The 20,311-nt window shown below is 31.8% G+C and overlaps 1 protein-coding gene across 1 annotated transcript; it reads right to left on the bottom strand.

Annotated features, from left to right (window-relative positions):
* Positions 1-552: 552 nt before the first annotated feature.
* LOC130894517 (uncharacterized) lies at positions 553-12,760 on the bottom strand. The gene is made up of 6 exons (XM_057801398.1): positions 12,742-12,760; positions 11,223-11,522; positions 8,032-8,367; positions 5,822-6,067; positions 2,115-2,314; positions 553-697 (listed from the first exon to the last, which is right to left on the bottom strand). Exons 1-6 carry the CDS (start codon positions 12,758-12,760, stop codon positions 569-571), a joined length of 1,230 nt encoding a protein of 409 aa, XP_057657381.1. The 3' UTR covers positions 553-568.
* Between the last annotated feature and the right edge of the window lie 7,551 nt (positions 12,761-20,311).

The raw sequence follows: 20,311 nt of genomic DNA, 5'->3' as shown, positions 1-20,311 counted from the left end.
CGAGAATTGAGAACAAAATTTTACGTAAACTTCTATTGATTTTACTGGAAATAAATTATTTGCGGGTCTTGTGGCTTGGTCTATAATATTTCGGGGAGCTAAATTCTCGATATAAATTTCACTACCGGACATTTTCACAGATTTTTCTATAAAAAACATTAATATAATTTGAATCGGTTGAAACTTTTGCTACAATCTGTGAAGATTTATGAAGTTAGTGATGGTAATAGTTTCTATTGGTTATAAACTTACTACCCTAATCATCAATGCGTCTTTTACTGAGTATCATTAAAGTGGTAGTAGTACATATTTAAAAAATGAATCAAAAATTAAGAGTCTTAAAATTATCTCATCATTATAGGATTCAAAATTTCAATAAACATTTTTCCAGGACTTCAAATCAATAGAATAAAAAGATCTTCCTTGTTTTCCAATGAAATTTCCAAGCAATTTTTCAATATTTCATCCCAATGTTTTTTAATATTTCGTGAGAACTTCAAAGCTGAAAACCTTGATAAAAAAAAGTAAACTCAACATTGGTATATAACATTTTTCTTTATTTTCGTTATTATAACAAAGTTTCGCTTTCATCATCCTGATAAGGAATTTTTCTTTTTTCTTTCATATAATCCTCATAAGTTTGGAACGACCTTCTCCGCCACCACGTCACTACTAAACCAGCACAGTAACAGGGCACCTACACAAAAAAAAACGTTTAGAACCTGATAACAAAATACTAATGATATTATTCGATAGGTAGAAGATTCAATTATGTCTGCAATGGATTGAACACATTCTGCAATCACAATTTGTTGTTCAAAGATTTTTTCCCACCTGACGCGTTTGGTTATTTTCAATTTTTAAATTTTTACAGATATCTAAGTGTGAAACTATCGTTTGACGTATCATTTTAATTTTAATTATTTGTAAAATTATTACTAATAATTGTTTAAAAAAATTCGCTACTTTACCAAAATGGACATTTTTAGTCGAAAGTCACTGAATTGAAGGTAAAGTATCGAATATAAAATTTTAGAGAATATTCGATAGTTTGAAATGAAGTTTCATGGCATTCATTTTCGAAACTTCACATTCATCTAGGATACAAAATTGCTATAAAAATTAATAATAATGGATGAAAAGGAAAAAAACCGCTTTTTTTTAATAAGAAAAACTTTTATTGAACACAAGATATAAATCCTTAAAAAATATAATATAAATAATGGAAAGTAAATAACCAGGTAAGTAATTTAGTTACATTTTACAAACGATTTATCGAAAACATATAATACACAAGAAATAAATTTACTGTTCATTTTCGCTATTATCGGGTTCTGTCAGAGAATCGCGGACTGATTTGGATCTCGGAAGCTGCTCATAAAAAGACCTGTATACCCTGGGAACTAGCTCTTTATTGTATAGTTGCAATAAATCTTTTTTTTCACCTCCGATAAAGAAATCTAACCATCTTATGGCATAAAAGGTTCAAGAGGGCTATCATTGGGAGTAGAAACTTTTCAGGCTTTTCTTTTACTCACTGGTTTCTGGAACAAATTTGTCTTCATAAGGACTAAAATTTAAAAAATCATCATGCTGGAGCCTAGTCACATCGTAAAGTTTGGTTCTTGTACGCGCCAAACTGATCAATTGGTCCCAGTCAGAGGGTACGTGTACTGGTATATTTTTTGCTTTAGTCGCAATCTTAGAGTGGACCGAGTCACACTCCATTTGCGAATGGCCTGACTCCAAATAAACATGATCAATGGTTTCTAAATGACACATACAAGAAAAATTAAAAATTTTCTGCTGCCCTCCGCAGTATTCTTTTATCTTGTCAAGGTCTTTAAAAAAAATCAAATCAAATTTGATTCAAACGCCCACGAATAGGCCTTTTTGACCAATTTTTGATTCACTTTTCCGCGATCCCAGGTATATTTTCGTAGTCCTTATTTGATTGTGAGTACTCCTTGTCATTTTTAACTTCCAATTTCTTTTGGCGTTTTTCGGAAATTTATCCGCCACTTTTTATAATTTTGTTTTTGTGTTAATCCCGTTCCTGAGATATAGCCGTCGGCCCATCCGGTATATGTTTGGTTCGAATGGATGCTACTTACCGTCAAAAGCAAAACGAAACCAAGATAACCCAAGTGCCTTACAAGTTCTCCGGATAAAAATTTAGATTTGCTAACAATATGTATGACAATTCTCTGCATCTGTATATCATCGACTTGACAGGTATAATTACTCTCTTCAGCTGTCGTCATGTTTACCAAATACAGAGTATTGAAGGAATCGACGTACATATGGGGATAACCTAAAAATAAGAAATTAAATGTGCTTTTCCAATAACTGCTGTTATATCCTTGATATTTTTCTCATATACAAACTCACTCTAAGGCGGACAATAATATTGACAATGCAATTGACAAAAACATTGATCGTGTGGGGTGAAACTTTGAGTATTGCTGGTGATATTAATGAAAATATAGATATTTTGAATTTTGGAGCGTCAGTATCCAAACGTGGAGGGGATACTCAGCTGATGCCAAGTTTTCATACGAAGCGGTTCGTGTGTGTAGTGACGTTTGATCGATGTCTGAAGACTCAACCGTTTCATAAAATTGAATGCTCTTAAAAAGAACCCCTTAGACAGTTTAAGTTGTCTCCAGAGCTTTAGAACTGCGCAGAATGTAGGCACAGCAATAAAACCCGAGGATTGTTGCTCTTGACCACGTTTTAAGCAAGGATAAAGCTAAAGGCAAAAAGAAAAATATGAGAAAAAAAATTAAAGTGAAAAAATCAATATAGGTCCTATTACAAAACAAAATTCCGAGTTAAAAAGCACTGGTAGCAAAATACAGACCATTGCAAAAGCTTATAGAGATAAGTTCTTATTTTAGAACCTAAGCAAAAAGAGTTTTCCGAGAAACTAATCAACGGTGTACTTTTTTAAGCGAGCTTGGGCACTCTTCATAGTTACTCCGTGAAAATAAACGAAAAAACCCAGCATGAATGTCTTCTAATTACCAAATCATCAACAAATGGTGGAGATACTTTAGTCTTCACCACATTTAATCAATAATTAATTTTGACAATTTTGTCCACTTATAACAGTGGACGATTTTAAGTTTGTTAATGAATGAATGAAGACTGAGTTTATTTTATACTTTTGGGTGTATGTCTTTCAAATGATTAAATAAATACTGTAATTAATTTCGTTGGTTTTGATTCATTTAATATGACTACCGATTTTTTCTGGCGTGCTAACCACCAGAGCCATGAAGAGGCGCAAAATAAGATGATAATTTTTGTTCTCTTCTAATCCCAAAGGCTTTTTCATTATTTTATAACAATTATATTGAAAACAGAATTTTCTGTAACATTACAAGAATCATATGCAAATTTGGACAATGAGAATTTGTTATTTATTAATATCAAGAAGAGTTCTTTCCATTATCAGGGAAACTACAATATATTCAGTTTACCTCTCCTTTCAAAAGTAAAGAAGTAATGATTTGAGAAAATATGATATTTTGATTTGAAACATGATGCAAGAAAAATTAGAGGTCCAATATGTGTAGTCAAAATTAGTAAAATTGTCACCTTTGATCAAACAGTGAGAGACGACACCTGGCATAATTTATATTTTAAAAATGTCTGAGAATTGTTAACAAAAATTGATGATTTGACAGAAGACATGTTATTATTTTCCATGAAATATGAAGTCATAAAGATGTATAAAATCATGATAGGTAATGTATATTTAATGGAAATTATATTATTTATAATGGAAGGGAGCGTGTTTGGACTTCAAGAAATCAGATGTATGGAGTCTACACTAATATGATAATTGGAAAATTATTCAAAACACTTTTATGTAGTTCCGTAGAAAATAAATGAGAACTTTACGGAATTCAATCATAGCTTCGCTGATAGTTTTACGATGACGTTTTAAATGACACGTTCCTTTCTTTCATTCTGAAATAATTGTAAAAATACGTATCTAAATTAACAAGAACAGAGAATTCCATTTGGAAGCCAATAAAAAAAGCCCAAGATAACAGCTCCACCTGTACGAATAAACCATCACGAGCAGTGGGCTATAAGCGACAAATAAAAAGCATATTGATTTGCAAATCATCTCAATACAGTCTTCCAGCCACTAAGTCTCAAAACAGACCAAGAAGTAGGGCAAAACTACTTAACCAACAGAAATAAAAGTTAATGAGAAAAAGTCCGAAAATTTTACTATAGCAGCAGGGGTGCCACAAGGTAGTGTACAAGGCCCGCTACTTTACATAGTGTATACATCATATATACCAGAGACAGAGTATACAACAACAGGAACTTTTGCTGAGACACAGTCATTATATCTACTGATCAGGAACCACAAACAGCAGCAAAAAATGTGTAGGCTCATCTTGACCAACTACAGGAATGACTACAAAAATGGAGGATTAAAGTTTATAAGATCAAATCAATAAATGTAACATTAATGCTACGTAAGGCTATAAGTCCGCCAGTTAAGTTGAACAATACTGAAATACCACATGCAGATAGTGCTAAATACTTAGGTATCCAACCTAGACAAAAAGCTTAACTGGAAACAATACATCACAAAAAAAAGAAGACAACTTGATATAAAAGCAACTACATTGGTTGATAGGGAGAAAATCCAAAGTCTCATTTGAAAACAAAGTCTACAAATCTGTCATCAAGCCTATATGGACATATGAAATAGAGACATGGGGCTGCGCTTCCAAATCTAATATAAATATTATTCAGATTCCAATCTAAAATATTACGTCAACTAGTAGATGCTCCATGGTATGTAACAAACCAAATCACATAATTTACATGGACCTAGAAGTGTCCACTGTACGAGAAGTTATCCAAGAGAGAGAAATATAACAAAACTATAGAAATCCACCCAATTCCACTACTAGAGGAGTTGTTAACGCCACAAAACGCGAAAAGACTGAAAAAAAGTTGGCCAATAGATCTGAGGATGCATCACTGGATGTAAACCTCACCGAGACATTATAAATGTTAGATTATCCAGCACTGGCCAGCAAATTAATCCATATAATGTAAAAAATCTTCTGATTGTTAATAAAAACTTGTTACAAGTAGGTCGAGCGTTATCGATCTCGCTTCCTCTTTATATAAAAGAGAAGAAGAAGTAGATATCTTTCTAGATTATTGCAGTTTTCGTTTGTGTGTTGTAATATATTTTGAGAGGTATGTTATGAATTGTTGTTTTTATAAAGCACCTGGGATCATCGTTTAAAAATAAACAAAGTAAGTATTGGTATAGTAAATAATGTAGGGATTGATACTAGCAGACTTGTACATATTGTGGCGTGTGTTTTTTACTGTTATTATGAAGTTATGTCACTCACATGGAGGCTCATATCATTTTAAAGTCGTGAATCAGAAGCGCACCAGATTGACAGAGCTGACCAGAGAAAAGAAGGAAGAACTCAAATTATTCGCTCTATGTGGTGAGAAAAATGTGGTTGGTCGGTTAATTCACCGCTCGAAATAATACTGAGCATTCCCCGGCCCATTAAAATATTTAAGTGTTGAAATTTCAGTGCAGTCCCTGCATTCAGTAAATCTCAAAAGCAAATTAGAGGCTAATTCACTTATTTAAGCACGAAAAATACAGTTTGCCATAGTAAACCTAGCCGGTATCGTTCATCCTGAGGAACAAATAGTGGGCCATCAATCCTAAGTAGTAGCTCTCGTATTTCTCTTTCTCGTTCTAATCACTAGAAACCCTCGTCAAAATTCTATGACCTTACAGAAAATTTCTTACTTGTATCTCCAACTTTGATAGTTTTTCCTCTTTTTGTCCACACTACTTTATTGTCCAAAGTTGATTCCGGACAAATCAATGTTAAATGAGATTTTTCCATCAATACAAACGTCTTCTTATATTTATATCCCTTCGTTTTACCTACTTTCCACCCGACGTTGGCTCCGTCTTTATCAGGGCTGCACGTTTCCTCACAATTTTCCGAAAGGATGAAGTCAGGTATTACGTTTGTTCGATTGCTTATATCTGAAAGGGAAAAATCTTCTCATACCAAATATGTCACTTATCATATTTGCAGGTTATTAAACAATTTCAATCGTGGATAATTTATTTTCATTATACATTACACACATCGTGAATACCGTTGTCTACAGAAAAGTTTTGAACGAAAGTTGTATGGCTGAGACTGAATGTTGATAATTATTTCTTAAAAGTAAGTGTTGTGGAAAGACATATTTCGCATAAAAAAATTCTTTCTTACATAATTACTCATACTGAACCTTGAAATACCATACAAACTTGAAATTATTTTTCTAACTTTAACAGTGACTCCATTTATAAAAAAGGAACGTTTTATATTTTCTTAATAAAAAGTATAGTCATCATAAAGACAAATATTTATGAATTCATATACAATCACACCCTTCATGTTTACACTTTTAAACCCAAAAGATATTTCAGAGAATTTTAATATCGATTTCATTTCAATTGGCAAGTGAATGTGTATTGTAAAGTATTCAGCCCTTAACAAATTCTGTACGTAGAGTAGGTAGACAATGGTCGAGCTTCACGTTATTTCTGAAATTGTAGAACCGTGCTTATGAATTAGGCAAATTAGGAGGGAAGAATCAGAATTTTTAATCTTCTAAAGAAGATCGTAAAAAAAGGATGTGGCTCAACTTTTGGGTGTCGCAAACTTGCAAATAAACTTGCGGTACTTGCTCTGGTGATAGCTGCAAAAATTGTCCTCCTGTTGATCAAAAAGAAAAAAAAGTTGATAAAGAAGAAATAGACGAATTAGAAAGTTAAAGTTGAATTATGGATGGATACTTTAAAAATCATGTTAATTTTATATTTAATTTAATGTTTTAAAATAAATATTTTTTATTATCATCAAAGTATGAAGTTTAAAAGGTTTAATATTCATAGTGGGTAAAAAATTGACGAAATATTTCATTATAGCAGAAGCAACAGTTCATTTCTATTTTCTTAAGGAAATCCATTACTTTAAGCTTTAAAAAGAATTTTTGTGATAAGGGGTAGTTTTTAGGGATTGAATTAAATTAAAAACTTATGAATCAGGTTTATTATATTTATCTTTTCACCTTCGAACATAATGAGACCTATAACTGCTTCCATTTAGTAATTTGTAATTTTTTCCATTCTGAGGGCTGGTTTTTGGTGGTTGCATTATTAAAAATATCGAGGGTCAGATTTCTTATACTTGAAGAAAAAAAATTCTCCTATTACGATCAAAAATAAAAAAAATCATATTTTTTACCACATTTTTTAAATAATCTTTGTATGAGGGGTTATTTTTAATGGTAGGTGAGCTGTAAAATATCAACATATTGAAGTCATGATGCAAAACAATCAACATTTATTATATTTGAACATAACTATAGCCCATTACCGCTTTAATTCATTAGTTTTGAATTTATTGGAGTAGGGGGTGATTTTCACCCCTTAAAAATGAAAAGGATACTTTGCGACCAAATCAGGTTTGAAGAAGAGGGTAAGATAAACACAATTCAAAATTTTCAAGAAGATTGATGAAGGTCTTTAAAATTGCGAGGTGTCGATCGATTTTAAGCTTGAATGACCATAAGTGATTTTATCCATATTGTAGTTAAACTTCATACACATTCATAAACAACTTACAAACTGATAAACATTTTTTGGTAGAATTCCTGTGATTCTACACAGGTTCTTAGGAAAATATAGTACTGAGTGAAAATTAACGATTTTATTCATCAATGGAGCTCAGCGATGACAAAAATTCACTAATTTTGGTGTGGATCTTCATACTGCTAATCAAAGATACAGTTTTTAAATGAATTTTCCAAATTTTTGCCCAGTAAACCTAAATTTTCTCTCGCTATTTTACTACTTTATAGTACTCATTCTACTATGATTTTATTATAAAAAAGTTAAATTAGTAATGTCATTAGTAAAATTTCCTCTTCATAAAAATTTAGTGTTCAACTTACCGGGAAAAAACTTCCTTAATCTGATGGATCTGCAAGAAATCTCGCCAACCTTCAAAAACAACATATCCTTATCATACTTAATAGTGTTGTTTTCTAATTCCGTTCTAAATTTGATTCTGCAAACTCCTTTTTGGGTTTTCACTCGTTTACCACCCGGTTTATCACACACACATTTACTCCACCGCTGCCAATCGGTCATTATTTCCATGGATATTTTTAATTCATCTCTTACGCGAACAGCCTCTGGCCCTTTCGATTCTTTAAAAAGTTTGTTGATAGGAGCAAACAATTCTTCATAGTACTGTTTCCAATCAGACAAATTTCCTGATTCTATATCTATAATGATCCAGAAAAGTGAATTATTATGTAACATCACAGCACACAAACACACACAGACACAACAGATGCTTGCAAGAAGGGATCTTCCCCAATAGATAGAAACAGTAGCGATTGGTTCTTAGGGAAGATATTTGCATAATTCATGGAAGAATGAAAGCTACTTCAGAGAGACCCTTGTAAATGAAATTATCTTTTGTGAGAGGCGGAAAGGACGAAAAAAGAAATATTGTCTGGTGATGGCACTGGACATGAAAAATACCTTTAGCTCGGCGAAGCGGGACTGCATTATGGAGGCGCTAACAAGAGTGAATGTCCCAACATACCTGCTGAAAACAACAGCGTGGTGTCTCACCAGCTGAATCGATACTGAAAATGGGTCAAGAAAGTATCGAGCCAGGATTTTCGCTAGGCTTGGTACTATGGCCACTTCTCTGGTTTCTAAAACATCATGTACATCATTGCTCCAGCTGAATCTACCAAGAGCCTATGGCATTCGACGATGACATTTCTCATATCATTGGAAACCGTGTGATAATTGAGTTAGCTTTAAGCAGCAGGTGGAAATCGCTATCACTAAAGTATCAGCGGTCACAGAAAACTTGTCAAGACTGAGGCCGAATATAGAAGGATTCAAGCAAATCAGAAGAATACTTCTAATAAAGTTATGATCGTCGTTGCCTCGGTCGTCACCTATGGCATTGCTCTATGGGTATGAGAAAGGAATTTAATCTATCGCTGACCAAGAATGTACGAGGAGCCTCCGGAATTTCCAGCTTGGAACAGAGCAGACGAAAACGCGGAGCATGTCTTTGTTGAGGCAAAGCTTGGCTTTGAAGATGAATGGAGTGCAACGACAAGCATCATCACAAAAATTCTCCAGGACCTGTGACGCGAAGAATGAAATAAGCAGAACGTGTCACTCACAGTGCGAGACGCCAGGCTATGTAACAGCAAAACCTTACACTAATGCAATGGAACGTAGGAGATAGGCTCGAACCTAAGCTATGACGACGAAAGTTGCATTGTTTTTTACGTTACTATTCGATAATCTATGTCACATAATCGTCTGATATTTTCGCTTCTTTCTAGGTCTAATAGTATTTGATCCGAGATCCACTTAAGAAGTTTCATTTCTTTTGTCCCCAAGAGTTGTTCGAATTTTGATATTTCTGGTCTTGTTTCTGATGTATAGTTTATTATAGGTTTGATGGTCGCTTTGTAAATTGACGCCTTTGTTTCTTGTTTTAGATGGTTGTTCCGCCATACTACAATCTCAAGACATCCCGTTCTCGACGGTTTGGGTTATATTGATATGTTTTTATGAGTGCTAGTGTTAGGATTGCTAAGAGGTAGCACTATGAGTAAAGTTCGATAACTACAATACAAGAAACTGAAGTCGCGCGTACCGAATCTCTAGGAATCTCCGGTGTGATTCCTAGGACTCTCTGCTTTCCCTTGACAGAATGCGCTTTTCTTCGATTCAAAACGGGGTTAATGTAAAATACCAGGTGTATCGGTTAATTGCATACTAACAGGATAGTAAGATCACTATAAAACGAAGATTCCTTGGAATTACCAAAAGGAGGTAGCTTGGAAAAACAATTATTGAATATTATAAAGCAATGAAAGTTATTATTGACCTATTTAGTGTTGTGTTTGAACAAGCACGATTCTATACGACAAAAACTGCACTCAGATCCCTGTAAAAGGAAACAAAGTGACCGCATTCCGTAGAAATAAGAAGAATTGGTAAGAACTGATCCGATTCCGTGATCCCATCTGCCTATTCCACGCAGTTAGCTCAAGACCAGCAGTGAGTGTAGTAGTGTCAACTGTGTTCTCGATGGTAAGTATATTATTTTTATTTCCTATTTTAGTCATTCTATATTCTAAATTCCAAGTAGGCAGATAGATGGTGATTAATCTCATGGTGTCTTCCCATACATATTTGTAAATTGTGGATTTTGTGGCATTTCGTGTGTTTACCATTTACAAAAACAAGCTCGTCGAGGAAAATCTCTTCGTGCTAGGGAATGATGAAGCGTCATTCTATGCGGATATTTTTCAGCATAAATGCGTCAAGCTTGTCGAGAATACATATATGTATGAATATACAGATATATCAAAAATAACAACCTACAAACTTACAAGTAAACTTCATTTGGTAAGTTTCAAAAACATTTTTTACATCAGTCTACTACAATTTGTATAAACATTAAGTGAACACTGTATTTACGAAGTGACAAAAACCTACTATCCTAAAACGTAATTAAAAACAACATCTTTATTGTTTTTCACTCAATTTGTTAAATAAATTATAAATTATCCTGCTTATTCCTTTATATCTGCGCAGCTATTGGTTTTGGGAGAAAAATTAAGATTAAAAAATATTTCAAAATAAAAGAATTCAAGTTGTTATTATATTTTATGAAACTTCTACGGGAAAAAAAGTTTTGATATGAAATATAGTAAGGGTTGCTAATTCAAATAATGTAACAGGAATATTGAAAAAATACCCGTGGTTAGTCCTTTGGAAGTGCACTGAAATTATAAAATTTCAAGTTTCTAGCATTACTGAAATTTAAAAAAAAAACTCGATTTTGGTCTCCACCTTTTAGGGGTGGGCTGAGGAAATTTTGGAATAGAAAAGACCCATCTTAATTTCATAAGAATTTCATCGCATGAATTTAGAAGCACCCTGTATACTGTGGAATAGTGAAACAGCATATATCATGATTAATTGTAAAATAATTGATTTTCTATGTATAGGAAAATTTTGAAAAATATCACCGTCTGACAAATAGTGACTGCTAGAAATACAAAATATACGAAAAGGAAACTTGAATTTATACCTGCAAATGTTTCATCTACGACGTCAACAAAATAGTTGAATTCTGTATTAACTTCATTTTCTCCATATATTCTACAAAAATAGAGTCCGCCATCTTCTTCAGTGAAATTGTGAATACTCAAACTGCGATCACTATGTATAACTACCTTGTTTAATTCTGGTTCATTTTCCATATCGGGGATAATTTCGGAAGGTTCCTTCTGTAATGTATCTGCTTTATACCAATTTTTTGGCTGTCCATCGTCTTTTTCATCGCAAAAACGGCATTGTAAAGTAATATTTTCAAAAAAATTAGCGTCAACTAAGACAAAATGGTCCGCGGAAATACGTCGATCGCGTTCTACACAACTTATTATTTGTGTAATACACTTTTGAAACGTTGCAAATAATAAAAATATTTTCAAAAACATTGAGTTCAATCACTATTTTTGACAGATAGAAACGTATGAAGTATCATTGATGGAAAAGCACCTTTAAATGAAATGAACATTGTTTTTTTTTTCGTATGATATTAATTTCAAACTATTTTATGCAATATACTGTCGTTCCAATTTCTTTCCAAATGAAAATGTATCTATTTATCCTAATTCTAAATTTGGCTCAGACACTTTTTGCAAAGCTCCGACAGTTTTGAAAATAAACAGTGAAGTTGTCTAGTCAGAGAGACGACAGAAAAATGATTCCAGTGTCTTTGATGTCGTATTTTCGTTTATTTCTATTTAATGTCAATATCAATAATTTGTTTCGACGAAACAAATTTCGATATGAATGCATATTAAATGTATACGGGTTTTGACGGAAATATCTATGGCAACGTGTTATTTTTAGTTCAGCATTCGGTTATCAAAAATAGACATAACTTATTAACCTTTGTATTTATAGATTTTTACATTAATGTGTGACTCTTATCGGATTCATATTTGTATTTATTGCATAATCACTCACCTCAACAGTGATAATAATAAAAAATATTTAGAATCAGAATATACTTTGTCAGAAAATTTTTCGGTTGGGAATTACCTCATGTTCAAACTAAACTTGTCACGCGTTACAAGCCATCATTATTCTTCACTTTAAATAATTATTTGAATCTTACAGGGTATTTCAAAATACTGTGCAATATCTAAGCAACGATCAGGTGTAATACTATTTTCCAATAAATCTAAATACGCCGGACTATTTAAGTTACCTTCAATGAATAAAGGACCAATTTTTTTGTTTTGTTTTCGAGATATTGGCGAGTATCTATAATTATGCCGATTTGCGTTTCCATCAATACAAAAAGTGACCTCATCGCAAAACATCACAAAATTTGGATCGTTTTAATTGTAACATTTTTCCATCATTACATTTGCAAACTCTTCACGTCTATCAAAATCGTCATCAATTCTAGAACCAACGTTTCTTTGTATGAATGGAATTTATTATCACGTAAAATTTACTTGCCTTGTAAAAATTAGCCGCAATGTAGCATTTGAAAGAAAATTATGTCACAAATCAAAATAAAAATGGTTGCTAACTCTCAGTCGGCCGCACCATTAGGGTTGCCAGGTGTAAAAAGGTATTGTTAATTAACTGCATTCACCCGTTTTGTTTTAAATTTTTATGCAAAATTAAAGTTTTATATACATTGAACATGAAAATCCGTGGTTGCCAGTTGCAAATGGCTACAAACAGAGGTTGCTACACCGATGACTGTCGAAGACATCTTGTTATAGCATCGCAAGAATTAGCTTTAGACGATCCACAACAAAATATAAAAGAAAATATAGAAATAGACACTAATCAGCAACAAAATATAGAAAAAAGTATAGAAATAGACAATAATCAGCAACAAAATAAAGAAGAAAGTGAAGAAATAGACAATAATCAGCAACAAAATAAAAAAGAAAGTAAAGAAATAGACAATAATCACAATAATCGGCAACAAAATATAGAAAAAAGTATAGAAATAGACAATAATCAGCAACAAAATAAAGAAGAAAGTATAGAAATAGACAATAATCAGCAACAAAATATAAAAGAAAATATAGAAATAGACACTAATCAGCAACAAAATATAGAAAAAAGTATAGAAATAGACAATAATCAGCAACAAAATAAAGAAGAAAGTGAAGAAATAGACAATAATCAGCAACAAAATAAAAAAGAAAGTAAAGAAATAGACAATAATCGGCAACAAAATATAGAAGAAAGTATAGAAATAGACAATAATCGGCAACAAAATATAGAAGAAAGTATAGAAATAGACAATAATCAGCAACAAAATAAAGAAGAAAGTGAAGAAATAGACAATAATCAGCAACAAAATAAAAAAGAAAGTAAAGAAATAGACAATAATCACAATAATCGGCAACAAAATATAGAAGAAAGTATAGAAATAGACAATAATCGGCAACAAAATATAGAAGAAAGTATAGAAATAGACAATAATCAGCAACAAAATAAAGAAGAAAGTGAAGAAATAGACAATAATCAGCAACAAAATAAAAAAGAAAGTAAAGAAATAGACAATAATCGGCAACAAAATATAGAAGAAAGTATAGAAATAGACAATAATCAGCAACAAAATAAAGAAGAAAGTGAAGAAATAGACAATAATCAGCAACAAAATAAAAAAGAAAGTAAAGAAATAGACAATAATCACAATAATCGGCAACAACATATAGAAGAAAGTATAGAAATAGACAATAATCGGCAACAAAATATAGAAGAAAGTATAGAAATAGACAATAATCAGCAACAAAATAAAGAAGAAAGTGAAGAAATAGACAATAATCAGCAACAAAATATAGAAGAAAGTAAAGAAATAGACAATAGCTCTTTTGATTCCGATGATAATGATAGTAACACAGACGATGAGAAGAAAACTAAAAGATGTTTTTAATTATAAGATTTACATTTAGAATAAGCCTAATGTCCGACAAATAACTTGTAAACGAAATTGATTTTTTCAATAAAAAATAATATTGTTAAAACTAATAATATAAGCCAATATAGTTCTTAATGAAATAAAAACAAAAATACAAGTATCCATGAACATAGAAAAAACAAATATAAAAACTCCAATTTTTTCAAGTATGAATTACTTGATTTATGTCAACCATATCTAAATTGAACTTCTGTAAATAGTGACCTGATAATTAACCAATTTTTCTCTAACGATAGTTTCAAATATTTTATTTATTGTTGGTAAAATTGCTATCGGTCTGTAGTTTTCTGGAAAGTCTATTTTACCATTTCTATGTAATGGTAGAACTTCTTCTTATTTTCAAAGAGCCAGTGTCCATCTTCTCTACATTTATTGAACAAAATAGTGAGTGTATGTATCATTTTCCTGTTAATGTTGTAGAAATTTAAATATAACGAATTGCTTAACTTCAATTTTGATTCCCGACCATCACATTCCAGGATCGGACTAATGAAGAATGAAAAAGTATGCTTACTCAGTTTGTTCAAGAAGGAATTTGACTAGTATTGAGATTCTAAAGCTATTTCCGATATCGACGTTTCAGAGTATTTGATCATATTTATTTTATATTTCTGTTCTGACTTCACCATTTTCCAGCAGGTCTTATTCCTATTACTGGACTCTTCCTATTATTTTTAATAAACAACCTTTTTTCATATCTAATCACTTTTTTATATGTTTTGTTTTTTTTGTATTAATTTTGTCTATAAAACTTTTTTTTTTGAAACAAATAACACAAAAATACAAAGAAATATTAACTGAACAAAAGTTACAAAATCTTAACCAAAACCTCAATCGAAAGCTTGCCCAAAATCTAAATAAAAAAATTCTGATTCCACAAATGATGATTTTGTAAAAGATTAACAATTTCCAGGTCCGTAACTCGATGATCAGTCAATTAATCAATTAAATATGAATGGGTTTCTATAGAAATTTGATATGTTGATAGTTATATACTATTTCGTCATTGTACACTCGAGGTAATAAATGTAAATTCAAGGATGCCAGATATCTCACCATCTCACGATAGTTCTTATTTTCACGATAGTTATTTTATACTTTCGCGGTCTCCTCGTTTTTTGGCTCTAGAAAATCGAAAAATCGTCCGATTTCGATGATTTTTTCTAATCTTCGTTATTACAGCGCATTTGTAAAAAAAACTCAACTCTACTCAAATATATTCTAAATTTCAATTTATCGATAAATAACTTGAATTGATTAATATTTATGAGGAATCATATATCATGTTCATTATAACATACCATTCGTCTTATTACGTTTTTCTTCAAACATTTTGAATATTCTTTGTTGATGTATTTTGACACAGTAGTCAAATTCCAGTTTTTGAAGAAATTAATTTGTTATCGACCTCCCACTCCTTTCGAAAAATTCAATAAAACCTCGGAATGTATCCAAAATCGCCCTCTATCTATCTACACTTCAAGTAAAAGTAAATTTTAATAAACTCTTGGTGATTTCATTCTTTATATTCGCTAGTAAGTTTTTATTTGCTTTTTTTATTTTGCTTATTGTGTTTTAAGCAAATTTTGTACTGTAGTTTTCATATGAATTCGTATTTTCTATTTATTTGGGGAACAGAACGAATAGAATAGAACAGATTCCTGTTTGATTATATTTTAAAAAATATAAATCCAGTTTTTTCAAATGTTGGAGCAGAAGCTCCTTTTTATACAAATCTATCCTTTCTACTCTTTCCTTCTTCCGTCATTTTCATGTTCCCGTTTCCTTCCTAATTATATTTTTTCCCGCAGTTCTACAGGGGTTTCCACAACAAGAATACAACCACCAGACTAAAATTCAATTCACTCAAATATCTGGGAATCCAATCGAGAGCTGCAATCATCCCGGATTTCCAAAGATAAGTCACAGTCTAATTTATAACTGATTTTGTTTGTTGTGCACTAGTGAATACGCAGTTAATGCGACTTTATTATTTTTTCAATAAATTTATTTGTTGCTGAAACTTTTTTTATTGTTCCTAGTAATAAATATTAATTTGGATAATTGTGTCCGGGAATAGTTTTAGATTGTTTAATTTTTGTTTTAATTTAATTCCATAGGTGTTTCCAGCTATTTCGCCTTTATTATTAATTTTTATCGTCGTTCGTTGAAAAGCTGGTGGTGTCCAATTTAATATTAATTGTTCACCTCATCTGAGTACCAGTTTTTATATACTTTAACTGAGGCCGAATACCACTTCTTGAGGAAGAGTCTCCTGTCGAGGATATAGGGTTCAATCATCAATGTCGAGAAATATTCAGTTGTAGAGGAAAGTTGAAAGGAAACTCCAGAAGTATTTACAATTACAGACTAGAAGAAAACATTTGTCAAGGAAATTTTAATTAAGAAAAAGCTGAAAAGAGAAACATTGAATGCAGTTAGCTGGATTATAAAGATGACAAACGTAATTCAATCAACATTTTAACGAATATAATTTTCAAAGTAGATGCTTCGTAGACATAGAAATTGAAGAAGTTATAGTAACTAGTAGTCGCGTGTTAATAAGTTGTAAATTATAATCCAGAAAATACAAGTCACGAAACCCTTTATTAAAGTGGGCCAACATTTAATTTTCGATTTGATCCAGTTATATTATTTTATTGAAAATTATCATGCAAGTTTTGTAAAATAAATAATAGAAATGAATCCCACGGATTTCGTTGTGTGATTAACACGTTCACTACCGCCCAGATTTTACTGTCCGTTACTCTTAAACAAACTGCGATAACATTTAAACTAGCAGGAATTTTTTGATGACTCTTTTTGATCTTCCAGAAAAGATTCCGCCATTTTGCTTTAGGGTCACTAAACTGGCCGCTAGTCTACGAGTAGTCATGGACACTTTGGTAGACCTACGGCCATTATTTAACTTATTAACTATTATATATATATATATATATATATATATATATATATATATATATATATATATATATATATATATATATATATTATTAAGTATTAATTAACTTTAACTATTAACAAAATTTAACTAAATTGATATGAATGATTATTGATTGAAGTGAACTTGAGTTGTAAATAATAAAACATTAATTCTAGGAAAAATGAAGGTGCCATTGTGTAAAATATGGCATAACACATAATCCAGGTTGGTTTTCACATTGCGAGAAGTAATACTTTGACCTCTTTCTTATATTTCTTTTTGACCACCACCTGTATCTTTTCACAGTATCTTTTTCTCCAGCATTCTCAGGCGGATAGTGGTGTGACTGGAGATCTGTGGTTTGTGGCTTTGAAATTTCTTTTGGTTTGAGAAGTTCGTTTAAAAATTCTTCAGGAAATTCTAGAAGGGTTTTTTTGGTTTAGCGTTTCTTCTTGTAAAGGAAATTTGTAAAATTTTGCGATACCATTTTATTGTCTTTCTTGGACTGGAATAGTATGTCATCATTTGATTGGCTCTGTCAACTCCTGACATTGCATTATAATCTAGACCGCTCTGTGGTTTTAGTTTTTCGTTGACTCTTCTTGTTGTAATTTTAACCATCCGATGTTTATGTCGAGTGCTTATTATTTTGACGTCCCTCTTATCTTTCCATTTGGTTACAACAATTTTTCCTTTGCGTTTCCAGTTTAATTATTCTTTCGAAAATACTCCCAAGGAAGGAGCGAAACGTTAAGTTATTCATATAAATATTCCATAGATATTCCATAGAAGTTTTATTATGTTAAGCCTAACCGAAACAGACAACCTACGAACCCAAGAAATTAGAGAGAGGAAAAATATAAATTTAAACAATATTTAGGATAAATCAGTTGTTAACTCGTAGAGTTTAATTCCATCCTTATGTCTCTTGTTAGGTATGTACTGGCGAAAACTCGCCATAAAATCATCGCCTCATCAATGCTCAAATGATGTCCTGGAGTGTTAACGGATTTTACATTTGAAAGTACTTATTCCGAAATCACCTTATTTTGAAGAGACGATCTTCGGTGTTAACAGTAGAATGATCAACAAACAACAGCATTCTTAGGATATCTGAAAATCTATTCCGAGATATCGTTTACCCGAAAACATGATGAAAATACAGCGGATTCTTATTTAGGAAAGCGGATATCACCACTAAGGCAGCCTAAACCTACGAACCTTTTTATTTGTTCAGCAGATGTATTCTGTCATTGTAATTTCTTTTTCTTCCGGTAGATGGTGGCTGTTTATCAAAGAAATTCTCTGGCTCGACTTTTATGTCAATGATAGAGTCATCAAAAAGCATCTAGAAATATTGTAAGGACAAAGTATTTTCCGGAATGTCCATGTTGATAGACTTGTTTGGTGCCAAAGGAAACATTGTGGGATCTTCTTCTGTGTCAGTCCACTCATAATCAGAATTATCTGAGGTATGGGATAATTTTGTTTGTGAAGAGCTTGGAATACTAACCAGATTGTCATCTGCATCGCTCTGAGATCCTTGATCGCTGATCTCGGAATCTGAACTTGATGAATCATGTGGTTCAAAGTTCCTGTCAGCGTCAGAATAATCACTTGAAAACGCATCTGCGGACAAATCGGAAAGTTTGACATATTTGCTAACTCTTCCAATTCAGCTTGAGTCAACAGACGCTTTGAGTTTCTTTTTTTTTCGACACACTGATAAGTACATTACCTTAAAAACTAATGAACAAATATTTCAAAAAGAATTACGTTGCTTTCTTTGTGAAATCCATGTTTTGGAACAACACTGATGGATGAAAAAGCTTCTGCACGCAAAAGATTCATAGTCTAAGATCTGAGAATAGTAAAATATACCGTCATCTGTTAATTAGATAAAATAATTTTTTATAGGCTTATTTTAATGTTATAATTTTACAAAAAAAATGTCTGCCACCGTAGGTCTGATACAAATAACAATAATTAATTAATTAACATTTAGTGAAATTATAATTTTTTCCTTCTTATGTAAATCACATGAACCAAGCAAAAGTCGTCAATGTGGAATATTGTAAGCCATGTGGTAGTAGGTATACATCACTATGAATGCTACACCTACCTGCAGCCAGATGAGAACAGGTAAATAAATTTAATTTATTTCCCTCACATGTTAATTGAAAAATTCAAGTGCTATATCAAATTGCATAGAATTCTAAACATTATAATATTTGGCTATTGTGTAATAAACTGATGCTGCCTGAGATAAATAATAAAAAGTTTATGGTGACTCCGGGAGCTTGTTGCGAAGACAATAAACAAGAAAAGCGTAAAAATTATACGCGCGCATTACAGTTTAAAAAAAAATAAAGATAGAAAGGTTGCTACAAATTTTTTTAAAATTACGGCATTTTATGCAATACTTATTTCTTAAAATAATTGTTCAGAAATGAGAGGTTTTCGGTTCAAAGATTAAAAATAAAAACTTTTGAGAAAAGTCAAAGCAATAATTTACCCTAACCATGAATTTTTCTTTATAAAGCTTCACAGAAAGATTGTTACTAGCTTACTTTGAAACTAAATCCAAAATGTGGAAGTCTTCAACACTTTGGTCTATTTATTCAAAGCTGAGAATTCCGTTTAAAATGACAATTTGATTTAATTATATTATATTATTGAAAACTCAAACTCTAGTACATAGTTGTCATAAAAAGGTGTTACGAATTATCTCGTAATTGGCTTCTGTAATATATCTCTTCGCGGAAGCCAACTACGAGTTAATACGTACGAAGATACGATTCGACCTGTCGTTTCTCTAAAGCTAAATCATATATACGCGTCCTTATTCGTCAGTAGTATCTCAGAAATTGTCGAGTGCATTACATTTATGTCTTTCCTGTGATTCCGAATTCGACGGGATTTTGGACGAGGATGGTAACGACAGAAGCGATTATGAACCTTCTGAGAATTCAAATGATAGTGAAGATGAAGTCGTCTCCGAACCTGAAGTTGATGATTCCGATCAAATGCGAATGATAATTTGCGGATAAAAATTCAACAAAATCCTGAATTATTTATTTTCCAAGAAAATGTTGGTGTGAAATGGGCATGTTGGTGACAAATTTTACAGTACAAACGCTGGTGGACTTATTTTCTAATCTAATAGATTATCAAAGTGACAAGACTTCAAAATTTTTCAAAAAGTAACTTCTAA

Source organism: Diorhabda carinulata, chromosome 5 (genome assembly GCF_026250575.1).
Source record: "Diorhabda carinulata isolate Delta chromosome 5, icDioCari1.1, whole genome shotgun sequence".
NCBI lineage: Eukaryota > Metazoa > Arthropoda > Insecta > Coleoptera > Chrysomelidae > Diorhabda > Diorhabda carinulata.
Note: the sequence above shows the minus strand (reverse complement) of the source record. Positions and strands in the feature narration are given on the sequence as shown.

Coding starts and splice junctions, on each gene's coding strand:
- LOC130894517 (XM_057801398.1), bottom strand. Junction 8,368..11,222: donor CGTAGATGAAACATTTGCAG/GTATAAATTCAA, acceptor GGATCATTATAG/ATATAGAATCAGGAAATTTG. Junction 698..2,114: donor GTTTCGTTTTGCTTTTGACG/GTAAGTAGCATC, acceptor TTTTTTGTGTAG/GTGCCCTGTTACTGTGCTGG.